This window comes from Malus sylvestris, chromosome 4, assembly GCF_916048215.2.
Source record: "Malus sylvestris chromosome 4, drMalSylv7.2, whole genome shotgun sequence".
Lineage (NCBI taxonomy): Eukaryota > Viridiplantae > Streptophyta > Magnoliopsida > Rosales > Rosaceae > Malus > Malus sylvestris.
Genome location: NC_062263.1, coordinates 13,827,781 through 13,853,159, shown reverse-complemented (window position 1 = coordinate 13,853,159; position 25,379 = coordinate 13,827,781). Strand labels below are relative to the sequence as shown.

The 25,379-nt window shown below is 38.5% G+C and overlaps 2 protein-coding genes across 2 annotated transcripts in view; one reads left to right on the top strand and one right to left on the bottom strand.

Moving 5' to 3' along the window:
* Nucleotides 1-25,379, bottom strand: part of LOC126618134 (uncharacterized) — a 149,720-nt gene that overhangs the window by 32,511 nt on the left and 91,830 nt on the right. The window lies entirely within an intron of this gene.
* Nucleotides 530-23,503, top strand: LOC126618133 (uncharacterized). The gene is made up of 3 exons (XM_050286227.1): nt 530-590; nt 6,014-6,832; nt 23,496-23,503. The coding sequence occupies exons 1-3, from the start codon at nt 530-532 to the stop codon at nt 23,501-23,503; spliced, it is 888 nt and encodes a 295-aa protein (XP_050142184.1).

Here is a 25,379-nt window from a genome sequence, read left to right as displayed (position 1 = left end):
TTTAAAGTTTTAAGTTCGTCAAAATCAATCCCCCATTTATTTTAAAGTGTTAGATTAGTTAGAAATCAATTTAGTTTGTGTTTTTAAGTGTCTTGAGTCAAGTTTTAGTCCAATTTCGTCCAAATTAGTGTAGGTACTCAAAACTGCCCAGAAAGTGGTTTTAAGGCAGTTTTGAGTCTTTTAGTTGCTGTTTTGAGTTTTTGGTTGATTTAAGTGTTTTAAACTCTAGTTTTGCATTAATTGAGTCTAGTTTAGTGTTCTACATTATGTTTTTATGTTCCTGAGTCAGTTTCACATTGATTAGCATCCCTATTTAATCCCCGGTTTAGAACGATCCCTATTTGCTCATATACTACAATTGTCATCCATAGGGTTTAATTTGTGTGTCAAGTCAATTTTCACATCAAATTTTGGCGCCGTTGCCGGGGATTAGCAAAATTGCTAATCCCTTGTGTTTTTGCCGTGTGTTTTAGTATAATTTACTTAGTTTTCTGATGTTGTTTTGTTTTCTTGGTTTAGGTACTAGTGCATGACGCGGAGTTCTCAAACTGTGCTTGCAAATATCTTGGACTTTAACGACGATTTTGAACGTGATTTGAGAAGACAGAGGAGGCATCCCGAACCTAGTGAACCTAGTTCAAGTTCAGAGGCCGAATCTGAGTTTGAAGAAGTGGAAGAAGAAGTTATGGCAGCGGACAATCGGACCATTAAAGAGCTTTCGGCCTCGGGGTTGACCAATGCCGCACCATTATGCATTCAATACCCCGCGGCTGCCCAAGGCAAGACCAATGAATTCGAGTTGAAGTCAAGCTTGTTGCACCACATTCCAAAATACCATGGGCTTTCCATGGAAGATCCCAACAAGCATCTCAAGGAGTTCGAGGTTGTTTGTTCGAGCATGACACCCATAAATGTCGACGGGAACATTCTGATGATGAAGGCTTTTCCATTCTCACTTGTGGAAAAGGCGAAGGATTGGCTTTACGAGTTAGCACCCGGAACGGTTACATCTTGGGATAGTATGAAAAGAGCTTTCTTGGATAAGTTTTTCCCAACTTCAAGAGTCATTCTCTTGAGGAAACGGATTAGTGGCATCCAACAAAATCAAGGTGAATCGTTTCCTTCTTATTATGAATGTTTTAAATCACTTGTTGCTTCTTGTCCACAGCATCAAATGAAGGAGGAGATGCTCATTCAATACTTCTACGAAGGACTCCTTCCCATGGAACGCCAAATGCTTGATGCCTCGGCGGGAGCTGCGTTGGTGGATAAAACTCCGGGGGCTGCAAAAGTTCTAATTGCCAACCGAGCACATAATGCACAACAATATGAAGGTGTTGGGCAAAGAGACCCCCCACGGCCACAAGTGAATGAGGTAAGTTCTATGCCCGAAATTCAATCCCAATTAGCTAACCTTACCTCTATTGTTTCTCAGTTGGCCGAGGGAATGAAGATTCATGGACCAAGTGTGTGTGGCGTGTGCTCTATGCAAGGACATGCCAACGATCAATGCCCTAAATTGATTGAGAATGGGGGTTGGGAATCTGCCAATGCCGTGGGTTTTGGGAACCAAAATCAACCCCGCCATGATCCATACTCTAATTCCTACAATCCGGGGTGGAGAGACCATCCAAATTTCAAATGGCGGGATCCTCAACAACCCCAATGATAGGAGCATATTTATGCGCCTTAGTTAGCTAGTTCTTATGCACTTCCATGGTGTTTTCTTAGTTAATGTAGTCTTTTAAGCTAGTTTTATGTGTTTTCAGGTTTTAGAGACAAAGTATGCAAGGAAGTGCAAAATGGAGCATAATTGAGCTAAAATGGCGTTTTTACTTATGGAGCACAAGGAATGGACGAGTTGAAGGTCAAAGGGAGCTTAAGAAATGAAGAAATAAAAGTGAAGAACAAAGAATTCAGAATTAGAACCCAAAGTTTCTACAGTTGGAAGTTTCTATTCTTGGAGGTTTCCATTTGTGAGAGTTTCTATTCTTGGCTTTGGGCTTCTAGATGACCCATCCTTACATTCTTGGACATTGCCGCACCATAGGCCCATCTCTAAACCCTAACCCTAGCCGCACCTTAGGCCTTATTCCCACTAAAAATCTGATTGTTTTAACCTAATTTCTGGTGGATTTGGGCTTCTAGAAACCCTAATCTGATTACCCTAGGGTTTTGGATGCCTATATATACTCATTATAACCCCTAGATCAGATCACCACCTCTCATACACAATCATTCACGCCAGAAATCTGCCCTTGCATTCTGCCGCACCTTCCCATCACCAAAGTCCCAAAATTCTGCCCAAAAATCATCCCTAGCCGTACCCCCATCAACCCTAAACCTTTCCCTACCATTCCCCATCCATTCTACACCCTAAATACCACCCAAAACCTGTTCTAAACTTCTCTGCCGCAGCAAGGAGGAAAGGGAAATCATTGATGATCTTGCTGCCAAGTTGGAGTCTTCTAGGTGTTTTCTTTCTTTGGGTTTTAATTTCTAAATTTATGTATCTTTGCTTTGCGAGTATGAGGAACTAAACCCCTCTTAGTTAGGGGGTGATTCGAAACCATGTACATGCTTGCAATATGATTTGATTACATTCAGTTGTTATTTCATAAGTTGTGGATTCAATTCGTTCATCTATTTGATTGATAACTTATTTGTGTATGTTGATTGAGAGTGCACACTTAGTTTTCATGCATGAATATGATGCTAGATTATGAGGAAGTTTCACCTAATAGTTACAATCTTATAATCACAAGTAGTGAAGGTCGCTTGAAAACGATCGCGTTGAATGAATTCTTGGAATAAGTTTCATGCAATTCATAGTAACGAATGCTTCGTCAATGCTTATGTTTTTCATAGAACTTAATGATTCTTGCTTGTATCTCTATTATGCAATTCATGTAGGGAACTTGTAGGGAATGCTTTGGGTTGTCGTATGCAATCATCCAACTCAATAACTCGTGGAAAAACTGAGGGTTAATTTGGGGCGTTGAGTATTCATAATTTATTGGAAGAACAACTGAAAATCGTTTTGTTTGCAAGTGTGACATGTGTGGAGAAGAACCTCCTAACTAGCCTTTTATCCATCCTTTTCATCCAAAAACGTTTTACAATCTGTTTTGTTTTCAATTTTCGTCCAAAACAAGTCCCCCTTTATTTTGAAGTCTTAGATTAGTTAGAATATGTTTTGATTTGTGTTTCTAAGTGTTTTGATTCAAGTCTTCACCCAATTTCGTCCAAGTTCTTGTTAGGTTCTCAAAACTGCCCAGAAAGTGGTTTTAGGCAGTTTTGAGTCATTAGGTTGCTGTTTTGAGTTTTGTGTTTGTTCAAGTGTTTTAAACTTTAGTTTTGCATTCTTTGAGTCTAGTTTAGTGTTTTAAACTTTGTTTTTATGTTTTTAAGTCAGTTTTCAAGTGTTTAGCAATCCCTCCTAATCCCCGGTCTAGAACGATCCCTACTTACATCTTTACTACAATTTGACAAAAAGAGGGTTTAATTTGTGTGCTTATCTATTTCGCATCACCCAACAACAAGGAGGATTTAGGCAGCAACCACCGGGCTTTTATACAAAGCCATTCGTCCCCAATCAAAACCAAGTGCAATCTGCCCCACCAACCTCAGGTACGTCTTTGGATAATGATCAAGTTGTTAAGTTACTTACTACTTTGACGCAGGAAGTACAAACTCAAAATAAGGAGAGACAAATCCAAGACAAACGGGTGGATAATTTGGAGAAGCAAATGGGTCAAATTGCCGAGTTTATGGGGCAAATTAGAGAGCAAGGCAGATTGCCTAGTTCAACCGTTGTGAACCCGAAGGGAGGATTTGAAACCGCTAAGGCCATCATGTTGAGAAGTGGTAAACAGGTTGGAGCGGACTTAAATACATCCAAATCAAGTCAAGACGAGGAGGACAAGTTGCTGAAAGAGGAAGCACAGGGAGCAAATGATAGGAGCATATTTATGCGCCTTAGTTTAGCTTGTTCTTGTGCATTTATAGTGTTTTTGCTTAGTAAAGTAGTCTTTTAAGCTAGTTTTATGTGTTTTCAGGTTCTAAGGGCAAAGTATGCAAAAGAATGCATTATGGAGCCTTTTGGAGCAGAGTTGAGCTTGGAATGGATGTCATATGCTTGGAGCCAAGAGGATGGACGAAATTGAAGATTTGAAGATGATGTTTCCTACTTGAACAAGGTTCCCTAGTCGAAGTAGGAAAGTGCCTAGTTGAATTAGGATTCCTTGAAGATGAAGATTCCTACTCAAACAAGGTTTCCTACTTGAAGTAGGAAAGTTAAATCCAAATGGCATCAAGCTGCAGCTACAAAGAAGATTTCCAAGTCCAAGAAGGAGAAGGAATCCAGAATGAAGAAGGAATGACAAAGACAAGGTTTCCTAATCCTAATAGGCAAAGTTTCCAAATGCAATGAGGAGTCCTTATCCATTTAGGATACCTTATCCTTGTTCTAGAAACCTTATCCATCCTTGCCGTGAGTTTTCCTTGCATTAGAGGGTTTCTAGAAGCCCTAATCTGCCCTATCCTTTAAGTGCCGCACCTATCCCTCCTAGAAACCTGATTTCCTTGCCTTGCAAGGCCATCTAGAAGCCTTATCCACCTTATCCCTATCCAGCCGCACCTAGGACCCCTTTTCCCTTGCAAAATCTGATTGTTAGACCTATTTCCTTGTGGATTTGGGTTATCCAAGTCCATATCTGATTACCCTAGGGTTTTAAGTGCCTATATATACTCCTATTAACCCCTAAATCAGATGACCACTCACCACAATTCAGAATTTAGGGTTTAGTCCATACACCTAAGGTCCTAAACTAGTCCCTAGACCCTTTGCCGCACCAAGGAGGAGGAGAAGGAAGCTCGGAAGTTCATGCAATTCAAGTTCGCGTCGCTGGAATTTCTAGGTGTTTCTTTTCCTTTGATTTCAATGTTTAAATTCAATTCTCTTTGTTTTGTGCATATGAGGAACTAAACCCCCCTTGGCTAGGGGGGGATTCGAAATACATGTTTATGCTTGCGTTATGATTTGACTACTTCTAATTGCGTTTCATAAGTTGTGAATTCAATTTACTTATCTATGTGGATTACATTGATTTGTGTGTGTTGGTTGAGAGTGCACGCTTAATTATCAGCATAAACTGAATGCTAGGATATAAGGAAATTTCACCTAATCGTTATGGAATTATATTCACAAGTAGTAAAGGTTGATGATCTCAATCGCGTTAAGTAAATTCTTGGCATAAGTTTCATGCAATCATAGTAACAAGTGCTTCGTCAATGCTTATGGTTTTCATAGAACTTAATGATTCTTGCTTGTATCTCTATTATGCAATCATGTAGGGGACTCGTGGGGAATGTTTTGGGTTGTCGTATGCAATCATCCAATTCAATAACGTTAGGAAAATCTGAGGGTTAATTTAAGCGGAACTAATTAACTTGGGGCATTGAGAATTCATGGTTTATTGAAAAGCAATTGGAAATCGTTTTGTATGCAAGTATAACATGTGTGGAGATGAACCCCTTAGCTAGCCTTCCATTCACCCATTTAAATCAAATTCGTTTTTACAATCTGTTCTAATTTACAAGGTTTGTTTTGTTTTTAAATTCGTCCAAAACCAATCCCCCTTTGTTTTAAAGTGTCAAATTAGTTAGTAAGTGTTTTACTTTGTGTTTTTAAGTGTTTTGATTCAAGTTAAAACCCAAATTCGTCCAATTTGGTGCTTCGTGTCCAAAACTGCCCAGATTGTGTTTTTAAGGCAGTTTTGAGTGTTTTGGTGCTGTTTTGAGTCTTTTGGTTTGTTTTGGTGTTTTAAAGTTTAGTTTTGCATTCTTTGAGTCTAGTTTAGTGTTTTAAACTTGTTTTTACATATTTGAGTCAGTTTTCAAGTGATTTTGCAATCCCTCCTAATCCCCGGTTTAGAACGATCCCCACTTACATACTTTGCTACAATTGATAAAAAGAGGGTTAATTTGAGTGTCAACATAATTCTCACATCAGCAAAGCCCACGGGCAAGGATGACCAAACCTTGCCGCCACTACCTAGTCTTCCTAAACCGTCCCAAACCACCAAGGTAAGTCCCAATTCGACTTTTTCTAGTTCTATTCCACTAAATGTGCCCTTTCCTGGCAGGTTTAGGCAATCAAAGAAGGAAGAAGCCGAGAAGGACATTCTAGAGACCTTTCGGAAAGTTCAAGTCAATATCCCGCTCCTTGATGCGATTAAGCAAGTCCCGAGGTATGCTAAGTTTTTAAAAGAACTTTGTACAACAAGGAGAAGGATTTCGAACAAAGAGGTGGTTCAAGTAAGTGAAAATGTCTCTGCTGTGTTACAAAGGAAATTACCCCCTAAATGCAAAGATCCGGGTAGTTTTACAATTCCATGCGTTATTGGTAATACTAAGTTTGAACAATGCATGTTAGACTTAGGGGCTTCGATTAATGTTATGCCATACTCTATTTATGCATCTATGAACTTAGGTGAGCTTAAAAATGATGGTGTGATAATTCAATTAGCCGATCGTTCTAATGCATATCCAAAGGGTGTTTTGGAAGATGTTTTGGTGCAGGTTGGTAACTTGATTTTTCCAGCGGATTTCTACGTGCTTGACATGGAGGATTCACCCCATTCCACCCCATTGCCGATTCTATTAGGGAGGCCCTTCATGAAAACAGCCCGCACCAAGATAGATGTGTTTAAAGGAACTTTAACGATGGAATTTGATGGGGAAGTCATTGATTTTAATCTTTCTGAAAGTATTAAATTTCCTAAGGACGATCATTCTTGCTTTTCTATTGATATAATTGATGATTTGGCGCAGGATTTCCTCAATTGTTTGGAGAGGGATACACTTGAAACGACAATTGCACAAGGAATTGGGCAAACATCTGGTTTTGCCGTGCCTAGAAGTGAGGAGGAGGCCGAGATAGTGGCTGCCCTTGAGTCACTACCTCAACACCATGGTAAGCCTTCTAACCCAATTTCAATTCCAGTTTCCACTAATAAGTTGTTACCCTCAGTGATTCAGGCACCTGTACTTGAGCTTAAACCGTTGCCCGATCATTTAAAGTACGTCTTTCTGGGAGACAACGAGACATTGCCCGTCATTGTCTTCTCATCACTCACGGCCCTAGAGGAGGAGAAGTTGATCCCAGTGTTGAAAGAGCACAAGACGGCTATTGGGTGGACTTTGGCCGATATTAGGGGAATTAGCCCGACTACGTGCATGCATCGCATACTTCTAGAGGAGGGGGCTAAACCAACTCGAGAGGCTCAGCGCCGTCTCAACCCTCCAATGATGGAAGTTGTGAAAAATGAGATTATCAAACTTCTTGATTGTGGAGTGATTTATCCGATCTCTGATAGTCGTTGGGTGTCACCGGTGCAATGTGTTCCAAAGAAGTCCGGAGTGACCGTGGTGAAGAATGCCGAGAATGAGCTTGTGCCAACCCGCATCCAAACAGGTTGGCGCGTGTGCATTGATTACAGGAAGCTCAATGCTACCACAAGGAAGGACCACTTCCTTTTGCCGTTCATTGATCAAATGCTTGAAAGGTTAGCCGGTCATTCTTTTTATTGTTTCCTTGATGGTTATTCTGGATATAATCAGATTGTCATAGCGCCGGATGACCAAGAAAAGACAACTTTCACATGCCCCTTTGGTACCTTTGCTTATCGTCGCATGCCTTTTGGGTTATGCAATGCTCCGGCCACATTTCAAAGGTGTATGGTAAGTATCTTTTCAGATTTTGTGGAAAAGATTATTGAGGTATTTATGGATGATTTCAGTGTGTTTGGTGATTCATTTGATGGATGTTTGGAAAATCTCACAATAATTCTGAAACGATGTGTAGAAACTAACCTTGTGCTTAATTGGGAAAAATGTCACTTTATGGTTAGACAAGGCATAGTTCTAGGGCATATTGTTTCAGAAAGAGGAATTGAAGTGGATAAATCGAAAATATATCTTGTACGCTACTTACCCTCTCCTACTTCGGTTCGAGAGGTTCGTTCGTTTCTTGGTCATGCAGGATTTTATAGGCGATTTATCAAGGACTTCTCCAAGATCTCAAACCCTCTTTGCCGTCTCCTCCAGAAAGATGTGGCATTTGACTTCAACGAGGAGTGTGAGAAGGCGTTCAATCACCTCAAGGACATGCTAACTTCGGCCCCTATCATAGTTCCACCGGATTGGAGCCTTCCTTTTGAGCTTATGTGCGATGCTTCCGATTATGCATTAGGAGCTGTTTTGGGGCAAAGGAAGGACAAGAGGCCGCATGTTATCTATTATGCCTCTCGGACTTTAAATGATGCACAATTGAATTATTCTACCACTGAAAAAGAACTTCTTGCTGTTGTATTTGCTTTAGATAAATTCCGTTCTTATTTGCTTGGTACTAAAGTTATTATTTATACTGACCATGCAGCATTGAAGTACTTGTTCACCAAAAAGGAGGCCAAACCACGACTCATTCGTTGGATGCTTCTTCTCCAAGAGTTCGATATCGAAATCCGGGACAAGAAGGGAAGTGAAAACGTGGTGGCTGACCACTTGAGCCGTATGGTGCATGAGGAGGATGCCGTGCCTATCATAGAGACATTCCCAGATGAGCAACTGATGTCCGTCAAGGTAAGTGAACCGTGGTATGCTGATTTGGTGAATTATTTGGTGTCTAAACATGTTCCTAGTGAATTACTTAAACACCAAGGTGATAAATTGAAGAAAGAGGCACGGTTTTATGTGTGGGATGACCCGTATTTATGGAAATATTGCCCTGACCAAGTTATACGTAGGTGTGTGCACGATTCTGAGTTTAATGCTATTCTAACCTTTTGTCACACTTATGCTTGTGGGGGACACTTTGGCACTCAAAGAACAGCACTTAAAGTGTTAGAATGTGGTTTCTATTGGCCTACCATCTTTAGGGATGCTAGAACATTTTGCATGTCTTGTGATAGATGCCAAAGAACGGGCAATATTGGTCCTAAGCAACAAATGCCGCAAACCCCCATTTTTAGTGTTGAAATCTTTGATGTTTGGGGTATTGATTTTATGGGGCCCTTTCCTTCGTCACATGGGTTTCTTTATATATTGCTTGCTGTGGATTATGTGTCGAAATGGGTGGAAGCAAAAGCCACCCGAACTAATGATTCTCGAGTGGTTGCAGATTTTGTGAAAACTAATATTTTTACAAGGTTCGGAATGCCACGAGTGCTAATCAGTGATGGCGGTTCCCATTTTTGTAATCGAACCATCGAGGCGTTGCTCAAGAAATACAATGTCACGCATAAGGTGGCCACACCTTATCATCCTCAAACGAGCGGGCAAGCCGAGGTTTCGAATAGGGAAATCAAGCAGATTCTTGAGAAGACCGTGGGGCCTACAAGGAAGGATTGGAGTTTGCGCTTAAACGATGCATTGTGGGCGTATCGCACTGCCTACAAGACCCCCATTGGGATGTCACCTTTCCGGCTCATCTATGGGAAACCATGCCATCTTCCCGTCGAGTTAGAGCATCGTGCACATTGGGCCGTCAAAACGTTTAATATGGATCTTGATGCCGCAGGTTTACATAGGAAGCTTCAATTGTGTGAGCTTGAGGAAATCCGACATGAAGCATATGAGAATGCCCGGATTTACAAGGAGAAAACGAAGGCATTCCATGACAAGATGATTCGTGCCAAGACGTTCTATATGGGGCAGAAAGTGTTGTTGTTCAATTCTCGCCTACGATTGTTTCCGGGTAAGTTGCGTTCCAAATGGGTTGGTCCTTTTATTGTCACTAATGTTTTCCCTCATGGTGCAGTGCAAATCAAGAGTGCAAGGACGCAGCAAGAATTCAAAGTGAATGGGCATCGATTGAAGCCTTATTACGAGATGTTTGACGAACATGTCGTGGAGGAGGTACCCCTCCATGCCGTGGCACCTAGTCAAGCTTAAACGGAGGTACCGTCCGGCTGGAAGACGTTAAAGCAAGCGCTTCGTGGGAGGCAACCCATGCATTCGACAAAGGAAGACCTAGAGAGCATTCCAATTCCAGATTTGCGTTCCTAAACCCTTCTCTTTGTTGCTTATTTAGTTTCTGCCATGTTTAGTTTGTTAGTGTTTGTTTGTTTGTTTATGTGTTTTTGTGTTAGTTTATGCTTTGAAACATTGAGGACAATGTTTGCTTTAAGTGTGGGGGGGTAACCAAAGTGTTTTGATGCAAATTCGTAGGGTTTTCTCACTCATAACTTCCAATGTTGTTTCTTGCTGTTTTTAGGCTGTTTTGGTGTGTTTTAATGTGTTTTGATTCAAAAATCCGAAAATTCCATAAAAACTTGAAAAATTGTTTTAAAAAAGCCCAAAAAGAGTCGTTTTTAAGTTGTTTTTGTGTGTTTGTTTGTGTCTTAGGGTACCTTCCAACACAATGATGAGGATTCGGTTTTTAATTGCATGACTGTTAAAGAGAGTTATAAACATGGATGAAAGTTTGATTTACTCTTCGTTTATGCTTGGTTGTGGTTATAACTTATGAATTCACATGTAATCAAAAAGGAAAAAAATCAGTTTTTGTAACATGCTTGAAGGAAGGAACTCAAACTAACGCTACATCCCTGAGAGACTTGAGCCTAAACTTTATTTGGAGAGTTATTAATCTGTGCAGTCTTGTTGTCTAAAGTCGTTGCATGATCTCATTATTCTTTGCTTGGTTGTTACTTAGAATGCGTTTTATCACTTTAGTTCCAAATGCTAGAACTCATGCCAATTTCATTCAAAACATGTTATTGAATTTCATAACACATATTCAAGAAGAAGTTGTTTAGTAGTTGCCACCATATCCAAAAAGCCTTCATTCCATACATTTGTTTTTGTAGGTTTAACCCCGTTGCGCCTTATTTAGCCTATATTGTTTGTTAACCCACATTATCCTTACCTAGCCTAGATTAGGACCATCCATACCCTTGTTCTTAAAGCATAGTAAGCATGACTTAAAATGAATTCCTTTTGATCAAGGGTGTGCAGAAAACAAGTGTGGGGGAAAGTGAGCCTTGTGTATTGTGTGCCAAAGTCTTAAATGAGGCATGGGGTAGAAAAGAAAAAGAAAAGAAAAAAAAGTCGTAGAAAAAAGAAGAAAAAAAAAAGAAAAAAAAATGTGAAAAGTGTGAAAAAGAGTTGAAAGAGCATGAAAATGAGCTCTAAGGTGTTGGTTGTTGAAGAAGGGGTCCAAAACAGTGAATTTGACCCTAAGTGTTGCATGAATTTCCTCTTTGAGTTTAAAAGTTGATTTTTGCATTCAAAAGTGAATTCTAAGTGTCAATTTCGTTGCTTTGCTTACTATCGTTTTAAGAACGTTTGTTTACCCTTCACCTTTCTTTGTTAGCCAATACCCCAAGCCCCGTTACAACCCTTAACTTCTATCTTGAGTGTTGTGTATTTCAATTTGTGGAGTTTGGGATTGGTATGAGCATATGGTGTCACTGGTTCTCGCGTCTAAGTAGTAGCATTCCTTTCATGAGATCATATACATGCTTATTAAATTCAGAAAAAGCTTTCCTTGTTATAACATATGTGAGCATTCGTTTTCATATTTACATCAATCTTCTCACATATAACTAGTATAGGGTGTGTAGTCAGAAAATCTGAGTGAAAATTGAGTGCATATCTAGTAAGGAATTGAGCAAATTCTCTAAAGCATGTTACTATATTCAAAATCATGTTTTAATTGGTTAAATGCGAACTAGTACGTGGTGACTATAATTAAGTATGTGCTTAAGTGTAAAGATGGCTAAAATCTGTGGGAATGATGATTTTTAATATGTCATGTTCATTGGAAATCCCTGAGGCAAATGTTGGAAGGTTTAGGATTTGTTTTGTTTCTTTGTTTTGCTCGAGGACTAGCAAAAGCTAAGTGTGGGGGAATTTGATAGGAGCATATTTATGCGACTTTGTTATCTTGTTTTCTTGCATTTACGTTGTTAGTTATTGTTTATTATAGTGATTTAAGCTAGTTTCGTGTGTTTGTAGGTTCATATGGCAATTGAAGCAAGAAAGTGCATTTTGGTGCATTTTAGAGCAAAACTGAGCTGGAATGTTGTGTATGCTAATGGAGCACAAGAAATGGACGAGTTTGAAGGTCAAAGAAGCTTAAGAAATGAAGCAATGAAAGTGAAGAACAAAGAATTCGGAATTGGAAACCAAAGTTTCTAATGTTGGAAGTTTCTATTCTTGGAGGTTTCCGTTTTGTGAGTTTCTATTCTTGGCGTTGGGCTTTTGGATGACCTATCCTTACCTCTTGGACTTGAGCCGCACTTCCTAGCCATTCTCTCTTAAATTCTGACTTATTAGGGCCTTTAGTTGTGGATTTGGGTTATACAAATCCCTGTCTAAAACTAAGTGGACCTAAGCCCTAATTCTTTGTGGATATTCACCCTCTGCCGCACCTAAACCCTAGCCCATTTCCAAATCTGATCTCCCTAATCCTATGCCGCACCTAGGGTTTTAAATACCCGATTTCCTTGCCTTGCAAGGCATTCTAGAAGGCCCATCTCTAACCCTAATAAACCAGCCGAACCCTAGGCCTTTTCCCATGCAAAATCTGATTGTTTTAACCTATTTTCTGTTGGATTTGGGTTTCTAGAAACCCTAATCTGATTGCTAGGGTTTTTAAGTGCCTATATATACTCCTTTAAAGCCTTTGGCCGAATATACCACCTCCCATATCATCCATTGCACTCCAGAAATTTACCCTAAGCCATTTGCCGCAACCACCAACATCATTCTCCCTAGTTCTAAGTTCTTGCCGCAGCCTTCCACCCCCAAACTCCCATATTTCAGACTTCTACAACCCTAGCCGCACCTTTCCACCACCATCACCACCTCGTGCAGCCACCATTGAAGGAGAAAGAAGTAGTGCCGTGCAGTCCAAAGTAGGGAGAAACCTTGCACATGCAATCTGCCATTAGTGGAGTGTTTGGAGTTCTTTCTTCTCTTGTTTCTGTTTTCATGTTTAATGTAACTTGCTTTTCAATTATTTTAAACATGTGGAACTAATTTCTTTTTAGTTAGAGGCGAATTTGAAGCCATGGACATATGTTGGTTATGATTTGATTTACTCCAGTTATGAATTCATGAACTTTAGATGTGGTTTACTTTTCTGTTTTGATTAAGAACTTGTTTATGTATGTGGGTTGAGGGTCGACACTTAATTTGCATGCCTAACTTGATGCTAGGATATAAGGGAATTTCACCTAATCGTTATGAACTTATATTCATGAGTAGTAAAGATCGCTAGTCACGATTGTGTTTAAGTAAACCCTAGGTTGGATTAACATGCGTATTCCATAGTTATGAATGCCTAGTCGATGTTTATGATTTCCGTTGAACTTAATGATCTTTGTTTAATGTCTCTAACATGCGTATTCCATAGTTAGGGGCTTTGATGAGGAATAATTTGGTTGTAATGCGTATCCCATTCAATCCAATGAATCTAGGGAAATCTGAAAGTTAATTTAAGCGAACCTAATTAACTTGAAGCATTGTCATTCATTGTTTGTTGAAGTCATAACTGGGAATCAAATTTTATGCATATGTTCATGTGTGGATAAGGAACCCTCTAACTAGTTTCTCATCATTCTATTTCATCACAATCTGTTTTGCTTTAAGTTTGTTTTCAAAGTTTAAGTTTTAAAGTTTTAAGTTCGTCAAAATCAATCCCCCATTTATTTTAAAGTGTTAGATTAGTTAGAAATCAATTTAGTTTGTGTTTTTAAGTGTCTTGAGTCAAGTTTTAGTCCAATTTCGTCCAAATTAGTGTAGGTACTCAAAACTGCCCAGAAAGTGGTTTTAAGGCAGTTTTGAGTCTTTTAGTTGCTGTTTTGAGTTTTTGGTTGATTTAAGTGTTTTAAACTCTAGTTTTGCATTAATTGAGTCTAGTTTAGTGTTCTACATTATGTTTTTATGTTCTTGAGTCAGTTTCACATTGATTAGCATCCCTAGTTAATCCCCGGTTTAGAACGATCCCTATTTGCTCATATACTACAATTGTCATCCATAGGGTTTAATTTGTGTGTCAAGTCAATTTTCACATCATAGGACAAGGGATAAGGCCTTCTAGAAAGGTTGTTTTGTGGCTGATTTCTAGAAAACTTTGCATCTTCAATTAGGCACTTTCCTACTTCAATTAGGAAACTTTGCATCTTCAATTCTTCAACTTTGAAACACATTCCTAGCTTCTTCAATCATTCAAATTCGTCCATTCTTTGTGCTCCACATGCATGAGCTCCATTCTAGCTCAATTTTGCTCCAAAATGCTCCAATTTGCATCTTTTTGCTTACTTTGTCCTTAAAACCTGAAAACACATGAAAATAGCTTAAAAGACTAACTTAACTAAGAAAACACAACATAAATGCATAAGAACTAGCTAACTAAGGCGCATAAATTAAACCCTATTGATGACAATTGTAGTAATGATGCAAGTAGGGATCGTTCTAGACCGGGGATTAACTAGGGATGCTAATCAACACAAATAAGACTCAAAAACACTAAACTAAACTCTATAGACTCAAAACTAACTCAAAACACTCAAAACAACAAATAACAATAAAAAAGACTCAATTCTAGACCTAGCAAGTGATTTGGACGAAAATAGAACTTCAAAGACTCAAAAGACTTAAAGGAAACAAGTTTTGACTCTAAAAACAAGACTTAAAAGTAAGGGGATTGGTTTTGACGAAATTGGACTTTAAAACATACACTTTAAAAACAAACTTAACAAAAACGATTTTGGATGGGAAAGAATGGTGAAAGGCTAGTTAGAAGGTTCCTTCTCCACACATGAAACATATGCATACAACTCGATTTCCAGTTCCTCTTTCAACAAAACATGAATGACAATGCCCCAAATTAACTAGATTGCACCAATTAATTCTCAGATTTCCTTAGATTCATTGAATTGAATGGAATACGCATTACAACCAAATTATTCTTATCAAGGACCCTAACTATGGAATACGCATGATAGAGACACATATCAAAGATCATTAAGTTCAATGGAAATCATAAGCATTGACGAGGCATTCATAACTATGGAATACGCATGTTACTCTTGCCAAGGATTTACTTAACACAATCGTGACTAGCGACTTTTACTACTTATGAATATATGTTAATAACGATTAGGTGAAATTCCCTTATACTCTAGCATCAAATTCATGCATGCAAACTAAGTGTCGACCCTCAATCAACATACATAAACATGTTATCAATCAAATAGATAAGTAAACCACATTCACGATTTATGAAATCATAACTGGAGGAAATCAAGTCATATAAAACATATGATCATGGCTTTGAATTCCCCTCTAACTATAAAGAAATTAGTTCCTCATGTTCGCAAATAAACAAAGATAAATAAATTTAAACATTGACATAAAGATAGAAAACACCTAGAAACGCTCCAACAATCCAAGCTCCTTGAATGGCATGCACGGCTCCAAGAGTCTCCTTCCTTCTCCTTTGCAAACTCACGGCACAAGAGGGATGTTTGGGTGAATGGTGTAGTGAAAATATGGTAGAGGGTGGTGACTAAATGGTGCAGCAAAGGATGGTATTTATAGGCTGAAATTTGCAGCCCCTATGTAGCAAAGGAAAAGGATTGAAAGGCCCAATTTGTATAGGATAATGACACACAATCCTTGAATGAAAAGGCTAAGGCTTTTAGAAACCAAGGGGGAAAGGAATAATCAGGTTTCTAGAAGTTCTAGAAAGGTTTGGGGCGTCAGTTTTGTAGGACAATGGATAAGGCCTTCTAGAAAGGTTGTTTTGTGGCTGATTTCTAGAAAAACAAGGGATAAGGTGTGGCACTTTTGTAGGACAAGGGATAAGGCCTTCTAGAAAGGTTGTTTTGTGGCTGATTTCTAGAAAAACAAGAGATAAGGTGTGGCACCTTTGTAGGAAGGGATAAGGCTTCTAGAAATCAGGTTTTAAGTCTCCAAATAGGAAAAGAAATCCCTTTTGTAGCTGAAATATAGGTAGATTAGGATTAGGATAAGATAGGATAGGATAAGGTTATGGATAATGTTTTGGATAAGATTTCTTCACTTGAGCTGATTCTTTGGCTTTTAACTTTCCTTCTTCATGTAGGAAACCTTGTTTGAGTAGGAATCTTTAATCTTCTAGAAATCCAACTTCAACTAGGAATCCATTGTTGACTAGGATTTCATCTTCAATTAGGCACTTTCCTACTTCAATTAGGAAACTTTGCATCTTCAATTCTTCAACTTTGAAACACATTCCTAGCTTCTTCAATCATTCAAATTCGTCCATTCTTTGTGCTCCACATGCATGAGCTCCATTCTAGCTCAATTTTGCTCCAAAATGCTCCAATTTGCATCTTTTTGCTTACTTTGTCCTTAAAACCTGAAAACACATGAAAATAGCTTAAAAGACTAACTTAACTAAGAAAACACAGCATAAATGCATAAGAACTAGCTAACTAAGGCGCATAAATATGCTCCTATCATTGTGGCTCTCTCCATTTGAAGTTTGGATGGTCTCTCCACCCCGGATTATACGTGTTGGAATATGGATCATGTCTTGGCTGATTTTGGCTTTGAAACCCAATGGCATTAGCGCTCTCTCATCCACCATTCTCAATGAGTTGAGGACACTTTTCGGATGCATGTCCTTGGATAGAACATACGCCACACACCATGGGTCCTTGAATCTTCATTCCCTCGGCCATCTGTGAAACAAGAGAAGTAAGATTAGCTAACTGAGATTGAATATTGAAAGTGGAACTTACCTCATGCACTTGTTGCCGTGGTCTTTGGCCTACACCTTCGTATTGTTGAGCGTTCAACGCTCGATTAGCAATCAAGATTTTTGCAGCCATGGGCGTTTTGTCTACCAATGCTCCACTCGCCGAGGCATCGAGTATTTGACGTTCTAGTGGTAGGAGCCCTTCGTAGAAGTATTGCAAAAGCAATTCCTCCTTCATCTGATGCTGTGGACAAGAAGCAACAAGTATGATGCGAGAAGTTGGGAAAAACTTCTCCAGAAACGCCCTCTTCATACTCTCCCAAGATGTAACTGTACCGGGAGCCAACTCGTACAACCAATCCTTGGCTTTGTCCATTAAAGAGAACGGAAAAGCCTTCATCTTTAAAATACTTCCGTCAACGGTAACCGGAGTCATACTTGAGCACACCACTTCAAATTCTTTCAAATGTTTGTTCGGATCCTCCATGGACAACCCATGGAACTTTGGAATGTGGTGGAGCAAACTTGACTTTAACTCGAACTCTTCGGTTTTACCTTGGGCAGCCATGGGATATTGGATACACAATGGTGCGGCATTATCCAAACCCGAGGCGGCAAGCTCCTTGAGCGTACGGTTGTCCATGGCTATACCTTGCGCTTCTCCACCCACTTGTGCCGTGGGATCCTCCTTGTGCTGTTGGTTCCTCCTTCTCAAAGTTCTCTCGAAGTCGTCGTCAAAGTCCAAAATATGCTCACGAACAGGTCGGGAACTTCGAGTCATGCACTAGTACCTAAAAACAAAGAAAACAAAACAAATCAGCAACTTAAACAGAAACTTAAACAAAATACAATAATTCGAAAGAAAACAATCCAAGAGATTAGCAAAGTTGCTAATCCCCGGCAACGGCGCCAAAATTTGATGTGAAAAATAAGTTAACACACAAAATTAAACCCTCTTTTTATCAATTGTAGCAAAGTATGTAAGTAGGGATCGTTCTAAACCGGGGATTAGGAGGGATTGCTAAACACTTGAAAACTGACTTAGAAATGTAAAAACAAAGTTTAAAACACTAGATTAGACTCAAAGAATGCAAAACTCACGTTTAAAATACTAAAATAAACCAATAACTCAAAACAGCAACTAAAAGACTCAAAACTGCCTTAAAAACACTTTCTGGGCAGTTTTGAACACAAAGCACCAATTTGGACGAATTTGGGTTTTAACTTGTACCAAAACACTTAAAAACATAAACCAACACACTTTCTAACTAATCTAGGACTTCAAAATAAATGGGGAATTGATTTGGACGAAAATGAACTAAATGGACAGATTGCAAGGAAAACAGATTGTAACACAAAGTTATGAATAATCAATGGATGATGGAATAGCTAAGGGGTTCTTCTCCACACATGAAATATATGCAACCTAAATTAATTTTCAGTTATCAATTTAATAAGTTATGAATCTCGACACTCCAAGTTAATTAGGTCCGCTTAAATTAACCTTCAGATTTCCCTAGAATCATTGAATTGGATGAATATGCATCGGAAACAAATTATTCCCAACAAGTTCTTTATATGAACAGCATGATAAAGACACAAGTTAGAATCATTACGTTCTTTGGAAATCATAAGCATCGACAAGGCATTCGTAACTATGAAAAGAATGATACTCTTGCCAGGAATCTACTTAACACGATCGTGACTAGCGACCTTCACTACTTACGAATATAAATTCATAACGATTAGGTGAATGATAGGAGCATATTTATGCGCCTTAGTTAGCTAGTTCTTATGCATTTCCATGGTGTTTTCTTAGTTAAAGTAGTCTTTTAAGCTAGTTTTATGTGTTTTCAGGTTTTAAGGCCAAAGGATGCAAGAAGATGCATTTTGGAGCTTTTTGGAGCAAAATTGGGCTTGGAATGATTATCACATAATTGGAGCCAAGGTTTGGACGAATTTGAAGACTTGAAGATGATGATTCCTACTTGAACAAGGTTTCCTAGTTGAAGTAGGAAAGTGCTTACATGAAGGAGTATTCCTAATCGACGAAGGATTCCTAATCGACGAAGGATTCCTAATCAACGAAGGATTCCTAATTGAAGATGGATTCCTAATCACATGAGGATTCCTAATTGAAGATGGATTCCTAATCACATGAGGATTCCTAGAAGAACAAGGATTCCTACTCCAACAAGGATTCCTACTTGAAATAGGAAAGTTAAGCCAAAGTTTCCTACTTTGGTTTGATTTTTCCTAAATGTCCCTAAAAGTTCCAGCAATTATGAAGAGTTCCTAAGCATTCTAGGACATCAAATACACATCTCTTGCACCTTTTGAACCCTTGCCACACTCCCCTTGGTATTTCCTCTTCCTTATTTCCTGATTCTAGGCTTTAAAACACTTTCCTTTTGTGTTTTAAACCCTAGCCGAATTTCCCTTGCTATTTCCTTTAAGTTTCTGATTTTATTTCCTAATTCTAGAATCCTTAGACTTAATTTCTGATTTCCTAATCAACCTAGGGTTTTAATTTCTGTTTTCCTTTAAATAAACCTCTTGGTTGCAGCCACAAAACATTCCATTCAGCCACACACTCTCCCAAATTCGTCAAAACCCATCCACAACCTCAGAAACCATTCCTCCTCCATCTCTGCCGATTTCCACCACCATTCTTCATATCCACACCTTCCACACAACACCCACACACCATCCCCAAGCCTTGCCGTGCCTCTATACCATCCATAATCCATTCGACATCACAAAAACAGCCCAGAAACCACACCATCCCAATCTGCCGCAAGGGGAAGAGAAGGAGACAGTTCACAAAGTTGTTTGGCTCTTCAATCTGAGTTGTTGAACAATTTTAGGTGTATTCTATCTTATATTTCAATGTCTACTTCTTGTAATCTTTGTTTTTCATTGAGTATGATTGGCTAAATTCGTTTTGGCTAAGGGTGTATTCAAAACCATGATTATATATGTGAAATAAGTTGATTACTTTCAGTTATCGTTGCATAAGTCGTGAATACAATTTGCTTAACCATTTGATTTAGAACTTATTCTTGTATGTTGATTGAGAGTGCACGCTTAATTTGCATGCTTGAATTTGGTGCTAGGATATAAGTTTGTTTCACCTAATCGTTATGAATTTATATTCGCAAGTAGTGAAGGTCGCTAGTCACGATCGTGTTAAGTAGATTCCTGGCAAGAGTATCATGCTTTTCATAGTTACAAATGCCTTGTCGATGCTTATGATTTCCAAAGAACGTAATGATTCTAACTTGTGTCTTTATCATGCTGTTCATATAGAGAACTTGTTAGGAATAATTTGTTTGCGATGCATATTCATCCAATTCAATGATTCTAGGGAAATCTGAAGGTTAATTTAAGCGGACCTAATTAACTTGGAGTGTCGAGGTTCACAACTTATTAAATTGATAACTGGAAATTGATTTACATTGCATATATTTCATGTGTGGAGAAGAACCCCTTAGCCATTCCATCATCCATTGATTCATCACAATTTTGTCTTACAATCTGTTTTCTTTTTCAATCTGCCCATTTAATTATTTTCGTCCAAAATCAACCCCACTTTATTTCTTTGAGTTATATTAGTTAGAACTTGTCTTAGATTATGTTTTTAAGTGTTTTAGGTCATTAGAAAACCAAAATTCGTCCAAGTTTGCATTAGAGTCCCAAAACTGCCCAGAAAGTGTTTTAAGGCAGTTTTGAGTGTTTTTGGTGCTGTTTTGAGTCTTTTGATTTGTTTTAGTGTTTTAGAGTTTAGTTTTGCATTCTTTGAGTCTAGTTGAGTGTTTTAAACCTAGTTTTACATATTTGAGTCAGTTTAGAGTGTTTTAGCAATCCCTCCTAATCCCCGGTTTAAGAACGATCCCTACTTATCCATACTACAATTGTCAACAAGAGGGTTTAATTTGTGTGTCAAGTTAATTTTCACATCAATTGTAAAAACGATTTTGGTGAAATAGATGGTTAAAAGGCTAGTTAGGAGGTTCTTCTCCACACATGTCACACTTGCACACAAAACGATTTTCCGTTGTTCTTCCAATAAATTATGAATACTCAACGCCCCAAATTAACCGTGAATTGCACTAATTAACCCTCAGTTTTTCCACAAGTTATTAGGTTGGATGATTGCATACGACAACCCAAAACATTCCCTACAAGTTCCCTACATGAATTGCATAATAGAGATACAAGCACGAATCATTACGTTCTATGAAAAACATAAGCATTGACGAAGCATTTGTTACTATGAATTGCATGAAACTTATGCTAAGAATTCATTCAACGCGATCGTTTTCAAGCGACCTTCACTACTTGTGATTATAAGATTGTAACTATTAGGTGAAACTCCCTCATAATCTAGCATCATATTCATGCATGAAAACTAAGCGTGCACTCTCAATCAACATACACAAATAAGTTATCAATCAAATAGATGAACAAATTGAATCCACAACTTATGAAATAACAACTGAATGAAATCGAATCAAATTGCAAGCATGTACATGGTCTCGAATTACCCCCCAACTAAGGGGGTTTAGTTCCTCATACTCACAACATAAAGTTTATTGAATTGAAACATCGAAGACATAAGAAAGATTACACCTAAAACGCCCAAGAATTCCACTTTGAATTTCTGACTTCAAGCTCCTCTTTCTTCTTCTCCTTGCTGCGGCAGAGAGGGTTTAGGGTGTTTTTGGATGTGATTTTGGTTTTAGAATGGAGTTAGGATAGTATGGTGGTGCGGCAAAGGGGTAAGGATGGTGTATGGAAGTGTAGAATGGTGTATGGAGGTGGATGGTAGCTTCGGCAAGGATGGGAAGTGGCTGGAATGGATGAAGGCTGCGGCAGGGTGTGGGAATAGGGTTTAGACGATTTCTGATTTGTAGAATGGGAGAGAAGGTGCGGCAAGGTGTAGAACACATATATATAGGCACCTAAAACCCTAAAGAAATCAGATTGGGCTAGGGTTAGGTGCGGCTACTTAAGTGGACTAGGGTTAAGGTTTGTAAAATAGGGCTTCTTGGATGGAAAGGTGCGGCATGGGCTTAGGGTACATAATCAGATTTTTGCATGTGAACAAGGCCTAGGTGCGGCTGATTAAGTGGCTAGGGTTAGGGTTTAGGTGCGGCATAGGTCCAAGAAGTAAGGATGGGTCATCCAAAAGCCCAAAGCCGAGAATAGAAACTCACGAAAATGGAAACCTCCAAGAATAGAAACTTCCAACTTTAGAAATTTTGGTTGCCAATTCCGATTTAGGAAAGATCAACCCAAAATGGAAACTTTTAGGTTTAGCTTTCCTACTTCAAGTAGGAAACTTCAAATCTTCAACTCTTCAATTCCATCCCAACCTTGTGTTCCAAGCATGTCCTTTTCAATCCAAGCTCATATTTTGCTCCAAAAGCTCCAACTTGCATCATTTCATGTAATCTATCCTTTAAACCTGAAAACACATGAAAGTAGCTTAAAAGACTACTTTAACGAAGAAAACATAACAAAGATGCATAAGAACTAGCTAACTAAGGCGCATAAATATGCTCCTATCAAATTCCCCCACACTTAGCTTCTGCTAGTCCTCGAGCAAAACAAACAAAAGAAAGGAAACAAAACGAAACCAACTAACCAAAACAAAACCTAAACCTTCCAACGTTTGCCTCAGGGATTTCCAATGCACACGACATGTTAGAGATTGTTATCCCCACAAATTTGAGTCATCTTTACACAAGCACATACTTAATTAAAGCCACCACGTACTAGTTCACAAGTAATCAATTAAAACAATGCTTTGAATGTAGTAACATGCCTTAGAGAATTCCCTCAATTCCTTACAAGATATACACTCTATTTTCACTCAGATTTTCTAACTACACACCCTATACTAGTCATATGTGAGAAGATTGATGTAGATATGAAAACGAATGCTCACATATATGTATCACAAAGAACGCAATTTCTAGAGTTAAGAAGCATGTTTAGATATGATCTCATGAATGGAATGCTACTACTTAGATGCGAGAACCAGTGACACCATATGCTCATACCAAATTCAAACTCCACAAATTGAAACACATAACACTCAAGATAGAAGTTAAGGGTTGTAACGGGGCTTGGGGTATTGGTTAACAAAGAAAGGATAGGGAAAACAAACGTTCTTCAAGCATTAGTAAGCAAAGTAGTGAAATTGAGGCTTAGAATGCACTTAGATTGCAGAAATTAACTTTAAAACACAAGGGAAAGATTTAGACAACTCTTTAGGGCCGAATTCATTGTTTTGGACCCTTACTTCAACAAACAATACTTTGAAACTCTTTTTCACATCTTTTCAACTCTTTTTTCTTCATTTTTTCTTTTTCCACGAATTTTTTTCTTTTCTTTTCTTTCCACACGTGCCTATGGCTCACAAAATCACCAAAAGAAATACTTCCCCCACACTTGTTTTCTGCCAACATAAATCAAAAGGAATTCAATTCGAATCATGCATTACTAGGCTTTAAGAACAAGGGTATGGATGGTCCTAAACTAGGCTAGGTGAGGTTAATGTGGGTTAACAAAGAAAAGGCTAAACAAGGCTCAATGGGGTTAAAACCTACAAAACATAATGACATAGGGGATTCATGGCTTTTTGGCTAAGGTGGTGGTCACTACACAACTTCATCTTGAATATGTTGATAGTATACATTTTGTGTACATTTTTATCATCCTTATTTGGCAGTTTTGTGATATTTTTGGATCAAGCTAGTTGTGTTTTTACATTATTTGGTGCTAGTGTGCAGCCAAGTGTGTTTTAGGATCAATTGGATTGCAAATGAAGTAAAATCAACCCTTTTGGTAGCTGAGCATCATCCCAAGCGTGGAGAAGGTTTTTGAGGAGTTAATTTGAAGTCCCAAATGAGGAATCTAGGACTGCTTTGGCTGCTGAAATTTCAGGAAAACATGTGGAGGGAAAGTGGTGCATTTGGTTTTAAACAAGGCAAAAACATTGGAGTTAAATTAGGTGGTTCCACACACCTTGCCGTGCATTTCCTTACCTTTCCAGATCTCTGTTGCAGCAACAACATGCACTCCCATTAAACTAAACCATTCAGCCACATTTACACCTTCAAGCACAGCCATGCCGTGCACTTTCATACCCTTTTCCAGCATGTGGAAACAATTCCAGGTTGTCCACTGCATCCTTGCAGCCATTGCACATGCATCTTCAATTAAATAAGCAACAAGCATGCTTTTATTCCTTGGTGCCGTGCATTGCCAATCCAGAAATCACCACATTCCATCATCACTTACATTTCCAGCTCAATTCTTTTACTACCAGCCGCATGTTCTCCTAAGAAGTTCCATTTAAAAATCCATGCAAGTCTCACTTCTTGGGGGATTCCATCATACCATTATTCATACAGATAGCTGCTCCATTTTGGCTGTCCATTCTCTCTCCCATTTTACAAAAACCATTCATTCACAGCCGATCCACCTTCATCTACATCACATTTGGAGAACCAAGACCGAAGGTCACTCTTAAAGGATTTCAACATCAGTTTTGTTTCAAGGGGTTCTTCTTCTCAATTCTATGTTCACTCATGTTATATATTTTTATGTTAAATCATTTGTAAACATGAAGTGTAACTAATCTCATTCTAGGGATTCGATGTAGCCTAGCAAGATTGCCATGTAGTTAATTCGGAATGCTCAGTTTATCCTTTTATTTCTTGTTTCATTTTCTGATTTAATTGTGACTTTGTGTGTTGGTTTTAATGCTTGATCACCATTTGAATTAACCATAAGTTGTCTAGCCAATCTTAAAGCACACATCATGCATAACTTTGGCAGATATGGGAATGATTGAAGGAAACGTTTTGCAAACATCCTGCCAAGTGTTTCTTTGGTTTTATGAAAGTTTCTTATGCATAACACATTCTTGATTAGGAGCCGAAGTTGAACATCACAATTAGGTTCATGACTAGGAATATTTGATCAAATCCACACATCATATGGTTGATCATATCTAAGTGAAACAAACTCAAGAAATAGATAGATGGCTGAGCATAAACTGACTTAACAAACATGGAATCAATTTAGCAATGGTGAAACCGAATCCCTAGCCTCATCTCCATTGATACTATCTCATTTCATTATTTGTAGATTCATTTACTTGTGTCCATTTCATTTCCGTGTGTTTCAAGTTACAACATCAAATCTGTCTAAAGTGATTAGTTTTATTTTCTAATAGGGTTCTTGCAAAACAAGTGGTTATATAGGTCTAATTAGTCCCTGTGGATTCGACACCCTTACTTGTGTTATACTCAACATGTTTTTAGCACTAGGAAGGAAATACATCAACATATGTGTTATGCAAATCAATAACATGCTTTGAATGAAATAGGCATGAGTTCTAGCATTTGGAACTAAATGATGAAACGCCTTCTAATTAGTAACCAAGCAAGGAATAATGAGATCATGCAACGACTTAGAAAACAAAGAATGCACAGATTTTAACTCTCCAAATAAACGTTTAGGCTCAAGTCTCACGAGGTTGTAGCGTTAGTTTGAGTTCCTTCCTTCAAGCATGTTACAAAAACTGATTTTTTCTTTTATGATTGCA

Excerpts from the sequence above, each read along its gene's own strand:
- LOC126618133 (XM_050286227.1), top strand. The coding sequence starts at position 530 with ATGACGCGGAGTTCTCAAACTGTGCTTGCAAATATCTTGGACTTTAAC. Across the intron at positions 591-6,013 it reads CTTTAACGACGATTTTGAAC|CAAAGCCCACGGGCAAGGAT; the intron begins GTGATTTGAGAA and ends TTCTCACATCAG.